The 16,477-nt window shown below is 40.5% G+C and overlaps 1 protein-coding gene across 12 annotated transcripts in view; it reads left to right on the top strand.

Annotated features, from left to right (window-relative positions):
• The window catches only part of LOC139590766 (pituitary adenylate cyclase-activating polypeptide type I receptor-like), a 154,497-nt gene extending 138,948 nt beyond the window's left edge, over nt 1-15,549 (top strand). For 8 of the 12 annotated variants that reach the window (XM_071428478.1, XM_071428484.1, XM_071428483.1 and 5 more), the window contains 3 exons: nt 2,811-2,940; nt 3,520-3,561; nt 6,698-15,549. In XM_071428478.1, coding sequence (XP_071284579.1) covers nt 2,811-2,940; nt 3,520-3,561; nt 6,698-6,907 — 382 coding nt within the window. In that variant the 3' untranslated portion in view covers nt 6,908-15,549. The remainder of the gene's footprint in view (nt 1-2,810; nt 2,941-3,519; nt 3,562-6,697) is intronic. The other 4 variants (XM_071428486.1, XM_071428485.1, XM_071428482.1 and 1 more) reach the window with 1 other exon arrangement.
• Nucleotides 15,550-16,477: the final 928 nt, after the last annotated feature.

Genomic DNA, 16,477 nt, shown 5'->3' with positions numbered 1-16,477 from the left:
TTTAGAGAGGCAGGTCTAAATGGCAAAACAACAATATGATCTTCCTTCAGATTCTATGATTTGGAGATTTTTGTTTCTTTTTTCATTTTTTCTCTCAAAAAGGTTCAGAGGTTGAGACTTCAGCAGTCTCCTTGATAAATGTGGATGTGCAGTGGAAATATAAAAGCATGATTCTTTCAAAAACTGGTCAAATTAGATAACATTCTTATTTAGGGTTTCTTTTAGCATAAAGTTCTAATTTCATTATTCCATAGAGGAGAGAGGGAGAACAGAGGACACCATTATTTGTTTGTACTAACACTTAATGGAAAGTCAACATTCATAGCCATGCTACTGGAGAAAGTCTCATATTTGAAGGGATTTTAAGGAAAATAACAGCTGGAAAACAGAATGTCAGCCTCAACAAAAATTTATATTCAAATTGCTTTTTTTGTTAAAGTAACCTTATGACTTTCCTCTCTCTATGGGAATGTGAACAAGGCTTTTGCTAGATCTTATGGAGAATATTATCTTCCAGCCACCTGAACTATTATTGTCATCAGAACTTCTAGATCTACCCCCTCCAAGTCTCTTGCCTGTCTGAAAGAGTGGGGGAAGAAAAGAGGATTCATATCTTTGGCTGTTACACACCTGAGAATTCCCCTGTATCCTTTAAGATTTTCATTCCCTGTTGCACAGAAACTTACACATCTCACAGGACCTGCTTCAAGTCTTCTCTCTTCCCAATGTTCTTGAAGAAAAGTAATTTTTACAGGCATTCATGTCTCTCAAGGTTTTTCTTATCGTTAAAATCTTCTTTTCCTCTTTATTGATCTTAACAGTCTCTAAACTTCTGAATATGTTATTTAAGGCATTTTCTTCCTCACTTTTCTGACAATATTGATAACAACACCTCAAATAACTTGATGATGGCATTATATTTCCAGATCCTGCAAACTGATTGTGTGATTAATCAGGTATGATTAATGCCAGAAAACTGACAATAAAAAAAGACTTCCTCTGCATCTTCCCCTAAATTAATCTCCCTAGAGTGCAGCAAGACAGAACACATTAATAGACAATTCTGTTCTGACTTTTAGATCAAAACAACATTTATCCTTTTGTTGTTGTTGTCATCAAGTCTGAATATAAATGATAGAAGATATGGAGAGATGATATTTTTTTGTCCAGTTTATTACCTTTAACATGGGGGTTTTTTTTATTCCATGACTACTTTAAGACACTTATATTCTTTACATCCCTTTTGTACAGAGATAACATTATTCTTTAATCTCTTTCTTGAAATTTCTGTTCCTTTTAATTAATCTGATTGTATATCCATAGAGAAAAAGGACTAGAAAGGATTCCAAAAGCTATTTTACACTGGCTCACTCCTGTATAAATTACTTTTTTAAGAGATCATCAAAGCTGGGCACTCTGAATGCTCTTCATCACCCTCTTCCCAGATTGTTCCTCTCTTTTCAAAAGATTTTGGCCAATGTGTAATTCTATAACCCACAAGAAGAGTTTTCTCTGTTTTGTGGGGTGTTCCACCAAGACCTGAGGTTTGGTGTCCATCAGATTTATGGCTCAGGTGTGTTTAGTGCAAGAGCTGGGATGAATTTATCCCAATGGGGCCAAAGTCTGACTGAGAGACACCAGCACTGCACTCATGTCCCATCCCCAGATCACTGCTGGAGATAATTGTGCTCACAAAATTCTTGAAAGCGTGTTAATTAAATCTTCTAAAACAAACACATCATTTTGGGTTATCACTGAGCATGAATTAGCAAATTCAAATCTGTCTGCAATGCACCAAATAGATAAAAGCAGAGGGGACGTTTGAATTTGAACAAATATGCAGCTCTTTGAAAAATCTTTACAGCTTTTTACCTTACTTTATCTCCATCTGCCTTCTTCGCTTACCTGAACATAACCAATGATATTCTTCCCCTCTGAAAATGTCCTGCAGGTTTCTTAAGTCCCTTGGTTTGTAATAAAGCACTTGCCTTATTTTCAGAACATTTGCTTTCTCTTTGCTCGTTTTTTTTGCCGCTCAATCACACAGTGACACTCACCAAAATATGCACAAGTCTTTGCTGGACCCTGCTTTGGGAAAATTTCACCAGTTAAGTGCCCAGATGTAAAATATTAATTTCCAACCCTTTGGTTTATATCAGCTGAGCTTAATTTCCCTCTGAAACCTCTATTCTGAAGCAGTGAAATAGTTAAACAGTGGAATTACACTTAGGTTTCCAACAGTATAAACTGAGACCAAAATCAAACCTTCAGGAATAGTTGTGAGTACAAGAACATGCAGGGGGGTTAACTTTTATTTGTGCCTGTTGGTTCTTTAGCTTTATTTGTGTGGTTGTTTTGGAATTTTTTTGCTGTGTAGAAGCATATTCACACACAGAGAAATCAACAAAAAGTGATTTAAAACTCCATTGGAATTAAGCAATTGGGTGAGAGGTTTATAATTGTACCATAGTAGCAGTCTGAATCCCTTAGCAAGATTCCCCTCATTTTTTGGCATGGTAGGAGAAAATTCCTGCTTATAATAATGCAAATAAAAATAGCAGCAGTGAGCATTAAGCATAATTAACGTGCCATTACTGTAGCAGTGTGAAGAAGGGGGAGCAAACTGCAGTGTGTGTGCAAACAGTCTTTGGGAACAAATAGGAATGTTGCATATTTGTTTGTATAATTACACGGTGTACGTATTCCCCAAAAGTCTGTCAGCAAAATATTTTCTGTGCTTTCTTCTTTAATTAAAGTGCAGGTTGCTAATTGCAAGGCTGCATTAAAGTTCTTTCCCTCTGTTGTGACAGGAGACTGGCTCGCTCCACCCTGCTGCTGATCCCTTTGTTTGGAATTCACTACACGGTGTTTGCCTTTTCTCCTGAGAATGTCAGTAAGAGGGAGAGGCTGGTGTTTGAACTGGGACTGGGATCCTTCCAGGTGATTACACACTGAATTCAGCTTTCCTTAGAACCAAACCTCTGTTCTTTGTAACTACTTTGCATGCACAGTTCTCAGAGTGTGTCTCTGATCATTTACGTGTAGGTTTTGTATACCAGGATTCTGGGTTTGTTTGTTTGCATGTTGTGTTTTTTTTAACTCCAGCTGTTTTCTATCAAATGCTTTATTAAAACAATACTATATTACATTTATACTATATTATAACTATACTAAAGAGATACTAAAGATACTAAAGAAAAACCCATGACTCTCTGAGCCAGCCAGGACACAGCTTTGACCCAATTGGCCAAGAAAACAAAACAATCCTCAGCAGAATCCAATTGACAAATCCCTTCAGGTAAACAATATTCCTAACACATTCCACATGTACAAAAACAACAGGAGCAGCAAGTAGAGATAAGAATTGTTTTCTCTTCTTGTCTCTTTGCTTCTCCAGGAATAACCCTGGGAGAGAGAATTATGTCTCACTTTGTTCAGAGAATGTGAACGCCACAATTTTCTGTCATTCCTTCAGGATTTGAATTACTTTTTTTTTTCTTTTCTCTCCCATTTCCCTAGGGTTTTGTTGTTGCTGTTCTCTACTGCTTCTTGAATGGGGAGGTAAGATTTTTAATATTAAATGTCCTTCACTCATCATCCACATCCCATTTTCTTGTGGGAGTAACTGCTGTTCGAACTGTCCATTCTAACTCTCATCTACCATAATCCCTGATAATTTAGTCTTAATCTCACAATTCTCAGAAAAAAAAAAAAAAAAAAAGAAAAAAGGATTTGTGATGTCTTTATCAAACCAAAACATTGGCCTTACCAGAGATGGTGGCTCAGATTGAGGCTTCCTGACAGGGGTGGGATACGGACAGGTCTCTCTTGAAATGTCATCCCAGGTACAGAATTTTGCCCTGGTTTTATTGAACTTTGCCCTGTTCTTGCCAGTCCCAGCCTGTTCAGGTCTCTCCATGAGGTCTGACATGTCTCTGCCACCACTCAGTTTGGAGCCAGCAGCCAAACTGGTGATGGTGCTTTTTTCAATCTGAGATACACCAGAAGATGGTGAGGGCCTGGCACAGGTGCCCAGAGAAGCTGTGGCTGCCCCTGGATCCCTGGAAGTGTCCAAGGCCAGGTTGGACAGGGCTTGGAGCAGCCTGGAGTATTGTATTTGCTGGGAAATGTCCTGATGAAGGCAGGAATGATGCATCTGACTCCATGTTCTCAGAAGGCTAATTTATTACTTTATAATACTATATTGTATTAAAGAATACTATACTAAACTATACTAAAGAATACAGAAAGGATACTTACAGAATGCTAAAAAGATAATAATGAAAACTCCTGACTCTGGGAGTCTCGACACAGCTTGGCCCTGATTGGCCAAAGAGTGAAAACAACTCACACCAGAATCCAATGAAACAATCACCTGTGGGTAAACAATCTCCAGACACATCCCATATGTGAGCACAACACAGGAGAAGCAAATGAGATAAGAATTGTTTTCCTTTTCTCTGAGGCTTCTCAGCTTCCCAGGAGAAAAATCCTGGGTGAAGGGATTTTTTAAGAGAACGTGAGTGCTACACTGGGGTAGTAGAAGGTGTCCCTGCACGTAGCAGGGGTTGGAAGGAGATTACCTTTAAGGTCTCTTCCAACCCAAACCATTCCATGCTCTGTGTGGAACAGTGTGGGGTCCACTATCAATGCCTGGAGGACACCATTAGTGACAAGGTGCCAGGCTAAATAAAAAAAAACATTGTTCACCTCTCAGTGTGGTCTCTTTCCTCTCTGGAAGATCATGCATCCACCCTAAATCTTTCCAGCTTTCCTAGGAAAAGGCTGGGGAGAACAATATCAAACCCTTCACTGAAGGCTGTTTTCTTGGGCACCACCCAACTGGTGCCAGCTTCTCTCCTGAGCACCTTCCCCCCTTCACACTCACAGCCCAAGGGTGTCAGGTGCCCAGAGCCACCCCCCAGGCACCACCTGGGTGCCTTGCAAGCCTCACACTCCTCTCAGCCCATGGCAACTGCTGCTGGCCACATCTGTGGTTTCCTCTGGTTCTCCTGTTCCAATCTGCATTTCCCTGCCTGTTTATCTGACTGAATAGCTGAGGTAATTGTTTTCTGAATTGCTGGAAAAGGGTTCCCTGCTCAATGTTGCCTTAAGAGAAGCATGGAAGAAGAACATTGAGAGTTCATCCATGAACATCTGGAACCATGAACTCTAGAACATCCATGAACTCTGAGTGGAGTTCTCTCCTCCACTGCTACACATCTCTTGTGCAGCCCAACAGTAAAATCACCTTATTTGCTTCTTTTCAAGGGGGCTGACTGCAGGTATAGCCTGGAATTGCTGATCTCTGTTACAAAGAGGTCTCAAACTCCTTGATCCAAGTGATTCCTTCTCAGATAAACCACAACAATCTCCAAGCTCATCAAACAAACTTATGGGTTTTCTTTGCTTATGGGCATAGTCAAGTTCTCCTGAAGCCCCTTGGAAGGAGTGTGGGGTAGTTCTTAGCCAAACCAACACACCCAGGTTAAATAAAGCCATTTTTCTTCTCAAGATATCAGAAAATAGTAATTAGAGAATGTCTTGTGCCTCCACTAAATTTCCTACAGCAAGAAAATGTTTGGAATATCACACTCTTCCAGATCCAAATACTATTCCCTTTTTAGAGAGAAAATATAACTCTATTCTCTATCTGATTTCTAAATATCTGTGTTTTAGATAACTTTAACCCAAATAGGAATTTGTAGGTCTTAGAAGGAGAATGTAAGTTTTCCAGTTGGATTTTTCCTCCCTGTACTTTTTTGTCTGTACAGTTGAAGCTCTTATTTAACATTTTGACAATATCAATCCAGGGAAATCCAGCAATGTCTGTTACAGACAAGACAAACATCTTTGACACAGCAGGTCATTGGAGATTGGAAAAATATATTGGGAAAACATCTCTACATATTTCCTTGTTCTTACACTATTTCATTCAGAAATACGATACAGGAATGAGTAATCAAGTAAATGTTGGCCTGAGCTACTACAACCTCATTTACATTAAATCTTTACTACTTTATCTATTTATACACTTGGGCACCCCCCAGCAGTGTTGCCAGGAAACTGATAATGAGTGAAAAGTAGAAAAGCTATGGGATTATTTACATATTGACTAATTGAAATTCTGACCTTGGATTGTTTTACTCTTGGTGATTTACTGTGGGTGCCAATAAAAAAATAACCTCCCAAGAAAAGGAGGATGGCACAGATGTGCATTAATCTCAGAGCTGCTCTGCTTGGAGAGGATCTGAAAGCAAGAGGCAAAATTTTGTGTAAACATCCATCCATTAATGGCAGGTGAGAGAAGCTGCCTCTGTGGACAAGGTATTTCAATATTATCCAGTATTTTTGATTGCTGGTTTCTTTGGCTCCTTGCTGTATCTTTGGTACTGGCCAATGATGAAAACAGGCTATTTTTTCCAGGTCTTCCATGCACCTCTGGGCTGATCCTAAATTATCTGAAGTCAGATACAGAACCTGGGCTGGGCTGTAGTTCCCCACTACATGCCCAGACCAACCTCTTCCAGCCATGGAAAAGTAATTTCCGATTTTGCTGAACACAGGAGTTTAATAATAAATAACAGTTTACTAAACCTTAAAACCAGTTCTGTCGAATTGTGGGGTTTTTTCTAATCTTGATAATTTGTCAGCATGTCCTCGAGCGGCTAAGTACATAAAAAATGACCTTTTGAAGTTTCTCCCTAAAGGTGCAATCAGAAATAAAGAGAAAATGGAGGAGCTGGAAAGTCAACCGGTATTTTGCTGTGGATTTCAAACATCGCCATCCTTCTCTAGCGAGCAGCGGAGTGAACGGGGGGACACAACTCTCCATTCTGAGCAAGAGCAGCTCTCAGATTCGGATGTCCAGCATAAATGCAGAGAACCTGGCGACATGAGCAGCTGAGGAGAGCAAAGCAACCAACGAGCAAACCAAAAACCATCCCTTGAAAAAGAAAAAAAAGGAAATAATAGTTTTGGTGGTGGTGCAGGTCTCACTTCCTTTCCTTTTCCTTTCCTTTTCCTTTCCTTTTCCTTTCCTTTTCCTTTCCTTTCCTTTCCTTTCCTTTCCTTTCCTTTCCTTTCCTTTCCTTTCCTTTCCTTTCCTTTCCTTTCCTTTCCTTTCCTTTCCTTTCCTTTCCTTTCCTTTCCTTTCCTTTCCTTTCCTTTCCTTTCCTTTCCTTTCCTTTCCTTTCCTTTCCTTTCCTTTTTTCTATTTTCCATTCCTTTCTTTCTCCTCTCCTCTCCTTTTCCTTTCCTTTTTCTGTTTTCATTTCCTTTTTCCATTTTCCTTTCCTTTCTCTCTCCTCTCCTCTCCTCTCCTCTCCTCTCCTCTCCTCTCCTCTCCTCTCCTCTCCTCTCCTCTCCTCTCCTCTCCTCTCCTCTCCTCTCCTCTCCTCTCCTCTCCTCTCCTCTCCTCTCCTCTCCTCTCCTCTCCTCTCCTCTCCTCTCCTCTCCTCTCCTCTCCTCTTTTTCCGTTTTCCTTTCCTTTTTCCATTTTCCTTTCCTTTCCTTTTTCCTCTCCTCCCCAGAGGTGAAAAAACAAAGGAAATGTGTAAATATCTCTTTTTAACAGTCACTGTAAATACCCAGCTGTACTCAAGGCCATTAATGGAGAATGTTTCAAAGACAACCAAGAGGCCAAACCCACCCACTGAACTATTCCCATTTCAGAGCATCTGCGAGTAATCCGTGTCCGTCCAAAGTAACAAGTGATTGCTGTGCAGTTGTGATCCTTGGCTGCCAAACTGACCCTACTCTGTGAATGGAGTCATTTTTCCACCTGGTTTCCATTTTGGGTTGGATTTGCCTATTTTTTTGTTTTTCCCTAGTCCAACGTGTCTTAGCCTGTCCCTGTCTTTTGGCACGTGAATTTCCGCAGTGTTTCTCTTTGGAGTCTTAGGATGGAGCTAATGTGCTTGGGTTGATCAGTCCAGCTTGATTCAGGAGGATCTCCAGAAAACTGAGTCCATGGCTGGATTCAGACATCCCCAATGGATTCAGAGGAACAGCTGTGCCAACACTAAACTGCACATCAGTGTAGGAACTTCAGGCAAGAGCAGTGGGATCTGCTGTGCTTTCCATACCCAGGGACACTCCCAGCAATGCTTTCTGTTCTAGCCAAGCTGTGAATTTTCTAAAAGGGCCATGCAGTTGAGATATAGGTCTATTTTTGGCATTGATTGATAGATTGATCATTTGGACTCTTTATATCACCAATAACTGTCCCTCCCCTCCCACCTTGAGAGCAAGAGGCAGTTCCAGGGTGGCCTTTCCCTCCAGATGACCTTGAGCCCTCTGCTCCAGTGGCCACACGTGGCACGGGTGGCTTGGGGGGCAGTGCTGTCACACAGAGCGCCGTGCCTTTGCCACCTGGTTGACTTCTGAGTGTTGACTCCTCCCTGCCAGAGCAAAGAGGCACGAGAAGGACCTGGCGGGATCACCCTGGAAGGTAAAAAAAAAAAAAAAATCACCTGCATTTGGTGAGGAAAAAAAACCAACTAAACTGAACACTAGGATGGCATGGAAGGAAAGGATAAAGACTTTGGATGACTTCCCACACCTGGCAGTTCTCTCTTTCTCTTGGGATATTCTGTTTGTTTCACCACCAATGGTCTTACTGCTTTTCTTGGAGAGGAACTCAAATGTTCTTTCAACCTTTGCCTTGTAGTTAAAGCCACGACTGCTACAAATCTACTTCAACCCAATGTCAATGATGTCAATTCTCAAGAGTCTTTATACAGCGCAAAAAAAAAAGGCCTGGAGGGCCGTCCTAGCGCTCCCTTCATCTTGGATTTATGAATTTATGAACTGAGAAATATATATATATATATATCAAATATATATATATGTGCGTGTATGTGTATGCATATATTACAAACAAAGATGAAAATGGCATTTTAAATGTGAAGTTTTGAACTGAAACTAATAGTAACCAGGAAATTCAAAATTCAGGCTTGTTCTTCAGTGTTAGTTGACATGATCATAAACTAAAAAACAGAAAAAAAAGTGAAATACTTGGAATATTAGTGTCAGCTGAGTGTGAGCTTTTAATTTCACTGGTTTTTGTTAGTTTAAGTACAAAAGAAAAAAGAGTTTTGATGTCATTTTAAGCAGAGATTTTTAAAGATAATCCTAGTTTACTTATTTTTAAAGGGAGAAAAAAAGAAAGGTCTCAAAGTTGTGTAAGAAAGAATAATTATAATAATACTTAACACTTATATACTCCTTTATGGGAATATTCTGCTCTTGGCTGGAGCCATCTAAATGAATGTAAATTTAATTCAAAACAGACAGAAATGTTTGAGGTCATATTGGTACAGGATCATGCTCTTAAGAGATGGGGACAGCCCTGTCATGTGAAATCTGCCGTGGCACAGAGGACCAGCAAAACAGCTGAAACCACTTCCATTGCACTCCAGGTTCACAAATGGGATTTATATGATCCAAACAACTTTTTTTCCCCAAGTCTACAGCACTGATTTGCTGCTCTGAGAGCAGAATTTGTTTCCCTCTTCTCGGCTCTCTGTAAAAGTCAAAGTGTTTTTAACTGATGGATTGGCCCTTTGTCTTTCTTCAGATGCTTCTTAAAGCTATTTTAGAATGTTTCTCCAGAAATCAGGTACTTTGTTGTCCAGACAGAGTTAGGGAAAGGCAGATTTATCAGGTAAATGCATATTTGACAATTTTCTGTAGGATGGGCTTTCACAAGGATTATATTGCCAACACTGTAAATGTATTATTTAAAAAAAATAGCTTTTTTTTTTTTTGCATGAATGGCTATTAGCCAGTTTTCAATCATTAATAATTTAGAATTGTGGAAAAAAAGATGTCAAATAACTGCCTCTAGCTGGAGACTTTTTCTTGTTTCAGCCCAGAGCAAGAAGGTGTTTGGATCTTTTCTTTATTTTTTTTTTTTGCCGTTGTTGAAATTTTTCTGAGCTTACTTCTGGGTTTTGTTGTTTTCCTGGCCATCCTAGAGTGCTCTGCAGTTTGAGTTGGTGGATGTCAGTCCAGTGCCTTGTGGGCAAATGTCCACATCACCAAAACCACCCTCTGACCCTGCACACTGGAGACCAGGTCCTCAGCTAAATTAAATCAGTACAGAAAAATGCTGTTCTTGTTAGAATAAACTGCTTCACCTGGAATTGGGATTTGGCCTCAGCACATTGTTATTACCATTAATTTTTGGTGGTCCCAGATAGAGAGTCCAAGGATGGAAAAGTTGGGAAAAGTTGGATTTGCCCCTTAATTCCTTGAGCCAATGCTCAGGAGTTTGAAGAGCAGTGGAGGGGAAATTTCTGTTGTTGCAGACATTGTGTTTCTTGTTCAGTAGAAAAACTGAATCTGTTCACCAGCACTGAATTTACCAGAAGAAATGGGATCTTCAACATATTAAATATAAAATCTATTACACAAAAAAAAAAAAAAAAAAAAAAAAAAAGGAAAACAAAACCTTCTATTATGATTTTATTTCTCTGAATAGAAGTGTTGATGCACTGGCAGATTTGGCTTTTCCTGATTCACTGGAACTTTCCCAGTGTCCCTGGAAGGGACAGGTCACACCTGAGGTGGACACAGTTGTGGGATCCAGGCTCTGATGCCATTGGCACAAATGAGCTCTCCACAAATCTCTCTGTTGAATGTAAGCTGCAGGTGCTGGCCAGGCGTGGCCACCCCACAGTGGCTGTTTTTCCATTTTGTTTCAGGAGGGAAGAATCCAACAGGCAGTTTGCTTCTCTGTGTGTGTAAATATCAACTGAGTGTAACAGTGCTTTGTTTGATTTTTCACTGTGAAATATATTTTGGAGCTAGAAAGGCTGTGTTATTAAAAACAGTACAAGATTAAAACAAAACAAAACAAAAAAAGTGTGCAGTGCTCCTTGAGCCATTTTTTTCTACCATGTCCATAATGTATTTCCTGTCTAATTTTCTTATTTTGCTTTTATAAATGTACAGAAAATTTTTTGTGCTGCAGGTTTTGTGACTATTTACTGTATCTAACCACTGTTTTGATTATTGACTTGTCAGTGTGGAGTGCTGGTACTGCAGGACAATTCACATCCCAAAAATGAAAACTACAACCTAGATTGTAAAGGATGAGCCTGTTTCATTGCTGCATGGTGATGTCACCTCCTTTTACTGTCACTTTTAGTGTTTCTGGAACTCAGAGCCCAGGGAAAGAACCTTTAATGCTTAGTTCTGGGAAGTTTTGAATCATAGAGGAAAACCACTCAAGTTCCTCTGCATTATTTAAATGTTTGCATTAGAAAACCAGGTGTTAAAGTGGGGTGGTGGGAGCAGGGATGAAGGTAGGTGAGTCCAGAGGAAAATGCAGTTTGGAAATTAAATCCAGACACTTTATTGGGTGTTTGGCTGCTCCCTCTCAGCATCTGTCTCTCATTGCACCTTAAGGACAGTGCAACGACAAGGCTAAATAACAACCAGGAGTGACCATGAACTGATAATTTGAGTTTCCCTTTGCAAAGATGACTCTCCCTGAACCCTCTCCACCATCAATAGCAAGTGTGAAATCCCTTCCAGAAGGGAATGAAGTTCATAGAACCAACAACCAAGGCTGGAGGTGACCTTGGATGACAAATGTGGTCCAACCTTTCCTGAGAAAGGGAGCCAGGATCAGTTTATCCCACACCCTGTCCAGTCACCTCTCGAAAACCTCCCCGACAGGGACCACCCCTCACCTCTGGGGAGGTTCTTCCCATGAATGGCTGCTCTCACTCTAAAAAAAAAAATCTTTCTTATATCAAGATGTTCCCTCTCCTGGTGCAGCTTGTCACCCTTGCCTTCTCCATGTGGATCCTTGTGGAAAAGAGAACCTTCATCCTCTTTCTGACCGCTCTTTTAGTACTGGAATAGTTTGGTGAGGTGGCCATGGAGGCTTCTTTTCTCCAGGGAGAAATTCCCAGTTTTTCTTCACTGCCCCCATTGTCCAGCCCTCTGATTATTTTCATGGTCCTCCCTGTGGCCTTCTCCAGTCTGGCCACTTCTTTCTTTCATTTTGAGGACCAGAATGGGACACAAGAGAGAGTTTCTTGGACTCATGCTAAAAACCTGACTGTGAGACTCCTCAGCAGTGACAGAAGGATCAGTTGCCATAATTTGCCTTGCCTATTTATTATTAAAATTGTGGCTTTTCATAATATTTTCATGTCAAAGGTGGGTTAAATTCTACTTCTGAAGAGCAGTGTAGATCCAGTGCTTGCATATGAAGGGACCTCTGGTCAGCTCAAAAATTCAGGGTTTTTTTCAAAAGCCCCACGGACAAAAGAAACCAGTAACTAAAAATAGGCAAAGCAAAAATGACCAAGGACAAAACATATTCACTCAATATGAAGGAAGCTTTTTACTTGGCATTATTTTCATAATATTTTACTCCCATTCCTAAACTGATCACCCCTCCTTTAAAAATTCAGCATCTTTTTTTTTTCACCTCTTCCCATTGGAAAGTTACTGTAAAACATTTTTGGCAGTGAAAAACCCTTATCTGAACCTGGAGTTGAAATAACTCCTGGCTCACTTGGCTCCCTTGTCATACTGATCTTGCCTCCAGTTTCCTTCTCTTTTCCTGAGATATAAACAGCTTTATTTCAGATAAAATCTACAGTTTGTCTTTGATCATACAGCTGCAAGATAAGACTAAAAATAGCCAGGCTATTAAGCTGCATTTCTCTCAGCTCTAAGCCAAATTTGGGCAGCAAAACCAGTGCAAAGAATGAAATACAGACAGACATGGATTCTTTAAAAATAGCAGGAAAATTACCTGGAAGCAGCTGGCCAAGCATCCTGGGAGGGAAAGGAAATAAAAAAGGAACAATAAAAATTAAGAGAAAGATTTCCAGTTCTTGAAAGTGTATAAATGAGATTTGGGGTTTGAGCAATTTTTGTTCAGCCAAACCTAAAAGGGAAATAGCTCCAATATTTTGTTTTTTGTTTTTCAGTTAAATCTTGCAAGGGAAGCTTTTCCAATCCAATAGATGGAACACACATTCAGTCAAAATACTGCAGGAAATCATCATTAAAATATGTTAAAATACACCAATGGTGTCAGTTTGGGAGGTTTCAGTGCTTTTGTCTGGCACTACTACTAAATCTCTACTAAATGTGGCCTGTGAACCATACAAATATCCAACTTTACACTATTTTTTCTGCCCTGACAGAAATTAGTTATCAAAATTTCAGAGTTATAGCAGAAAAAAAAACATTGTTCACAGTGAATTGAACAAACAGTAGCAACAAAAGAAATGCAAACCCCATTAATTTAATTGGCTTTATTTGCCTTGGCATTTGAACTTGGGTTTTAAGAGTGTTTCAGAAACAATTGCCCATGTCAGAAGTTTTCAGTTTGTGGCCTGTGGAGGCTCCAGAGCCCTAAGATGGTTTCTGAAGTGTTCATGGATGATTATTAAGAAAATTAAGTTCATTCTTTGTATAGCAATAGATTCTTTAAGGCTATTGAAGAGCTGTAGCCCTTTCTGTATTCATGCCAAGGCTCCCAGTGATCAAAAACCTAGAAAATTCAATAAATTAAGATTTCCCCCATAAGATGATGTGATTCCACAATCAAAAACCTAGAAAATTCAATAAATTAAGATTTTCCCCATAAGATGATGTGATTCCACAATCAAAAACCTAGAAAATTCAATAAACTAAGATTTTCCCCATAAGATTATGTGATTCCACAATACCAGACCTTCTCTTTTGTTCTGAGATCTTTCTCATGGGGCAAGGCTTCCAGAGCAAGGTGTGCTCATATTATGAATATTGTTCTCCTGTGACCTCAGCAGAGCTGTCCTAGCATGGAGGGTCCAAAGGCTTGGTGAGAACAGGATTGTGGACACCACATGGGATCCTGCCTGACAGGATCAGTGTCTGCTGTAGCTCCTAAGTCATATCTGTGGACATCTAGGAAACAGATAAACTCACAGAGTGGGATTCAGCCCAAACTCAGACTTTATCATCTCAGTGGAGGCAATGTTCCCTAGACTCCCTTTCCTGCAGTTGTGAAAACGTACATAATTCAAAAATACAACCAAAGATCTGTTCTGAAGTAGTTTTCTTCCCTAGGAGTTGAATACCAAGGGCTGTATTAGATGTGTGCCTTTCAACACCTGGCACTACTGGCATGAGGTGTTCTGGCTCAGAGCTAAACCAGAAGAGATCTTGAGCAGAAGGCTGAGGACACACCCACACCATATATACAACAAAAGGGAAGATTTCTTCCTTTATTCTGGTTTCTGCACTTTGCCTTTTTGGTCTCAAGAGAGAAATGAGCAATTTCAGAGGACAAGCATCAAACATTTTTGATGTCTGCTCCAGGGTGAGATGATTCACACTTTGCAAGTGGCTCTTTCTCTCCTCCAGGACACCTCCCTGACCAGATTAGAGACAGATGCTGACCCTGGGGAGGCCTAGATAGAAATGAATTTTCCCTGGCAGCTTTGCCCAATCACTATTGTTCTGTCTCATGCATGCTGAGAAATGATGCTCTTGAAAAGCTTTGAGCTGGCTCCTGTTGGGTATTACCAACCAGATTTGGGGGAGGTGGATGCCTGGTAAAGAGTCAGAGCTCTCATGGAGAGTTTTCAGGATGCTTGGTTCTCCCTGTCAGATTGTGTCCACACAACCAGCACTTCTGTGTCCAGGAACAAACCATAATAACAGTGCACATGCAGTAAAAGAAAATAAAACAGAAAGGATTTTACCCTCTGATTTTAGCAGTCAGGCACATGCAACCAGTTCAGAATTGCATTTAAGAGCCAGGTAGGAGGATATGGAGGATGCAGCAGCAGCTGAGGATGCTCTGATGTTGATGATGCTCTGTGTATATCTGTACTAAAGAGCTAAGTTCAGCTAAATACACATTGTACTTTGTGTATGAAAACACACCAGCAGAGCTTGGACAATGTTTTGAACCTCATGGTCTTTCACCTTCTTATGATTCAAACTGCAATTTCCCATTGGCTTTCTTTTGGGGAATTCATCCATGTGAAGAATTACTGTGTGATATGACACTGTGTGATCTGACACTCTTCAGTGTCTGAAATTACTTAGGCTTCTGCATATGCCTTTCCCAATGGACTTTGTGCTTGCAGAGAAGTCTCAAGAGGCCTTTGTGTATCAGTATAACCTGTAAAAAAACAAATATTTGGTGTGTTCATTCTCTTTCCCTTCTACTTGTCAATTTAGTGGCAATGCAACCTGCTATAGCTCTGAGAAGAACCAAGTTATTGGATGGAAAGCTGTATTTTGGCTTTTGACTGTGTCAAGGTACAAAGTTCCTGGCCTGTTGGGTCTAATACTGACCTTTTTTGGTCAAAATTGGTTTAATTGGTAATGGGATCTGGGGTTATTCAGCTTTGTTATGAGGTGGAAACACAGATATCAACTGCTGCTTTCTAACCTTTTTTGTGTTTTGAGAAATTGTTTTTAACATGTATACTGCTGTAGATGACACAATAAATGTATTATCATTTTGTAAAAGTCTGTTCTGATATAAAATTGCACCAAAGAGAACTTTTTGTCCGTGAACTTACAGGGTAGTGTTTTCTTTTCCTGCAGCAGAAGCTCTTTGGGCTAAAAGGGTTCACTGGGAAGGAGACCCTGGAATCTTCTGGCAAAGTCAGTCCTGGCCCAACCAGGGATGAGATCTTTGCCATGCAGTGTTCCTTCTCCATAAACCACTGGTGCTTATCTCCCTGCATCAGTATCAGACAGGTCTGTGGGCCAGTATCACCAAGCCAAATGTAAAACACTCTCTAAAAACCCCTGTGCCTCTGGGTTTGATCCACAGGGGACTAAATACTATTCCTACAGGGTGTAAACAGGAGCAGAAATTCTGTTGTCCTCAAACAAAGACGTTGCCAGTGGCCAAAAGTGGAAATAGATCTCTGTAACACCTGAAGTGCTTCAAGGCTTCCTTTCTTTCATGGCCAAATCAAACCTGAAGAGTTTGATCATCAGGGTAATGTTTAAAGCAGCAAGTAAAAATTTTTAAAGCAGAACCAGAGCACACAGCCTTGAGCTGCACCAGGGGAAATACAGGTTGGATAGCAGGGAAAAGTTTTTCACAGAAAGAGTGAGAAAGTTCTGGAATGGCTGCCCAGGGAGGTGGTGGAGTCCCCATGCCTGGGTGTGTTTAACAAAGCCTGGATGTGGCACTGGGGGCCAGGGTTTGGTTGAGCTGTTGGGGCTGGGTTGGTCTCAATGATCTTGAAGGTCTCTTCCAACCTGGTCATTCTGGGAATTCTGGGAATTCCATTCAAACTCCAGAAACAGAGGATTCCACAGAAGATGAACTATTTCTGGGATTTTCCCCATCTTCCTCCATCAGTTACCATCAGCCTTTGCCTGTCCCTCATGGATCCCCCCCACAGGCTGCATCATTTAACCCATTGTTGGGCCAAAGTGCAGGTATTTGGAGCTGTGATGGGAAAATGGACACACCTTTAGTGAAATT

Source organism: Agelaius tricolor, unplaced genomic scaffold (assembly GCF_023055355.1).
Source record: "Agelaius tricolor isolate 1412-34295 unplaced genomic scaffold, bAgeTri1.0.p SCAF_6, whole genome shotgun sequence".
Lineage (NCBI taxonomy): Eukaryota > Metazoa > Chordata > Aves > Passeriformes > Icteridae > Agelaius > Agelaius tricolor.
This window is presented reverse-complemented; position numbering and strand designations above follow the sequence as displayed.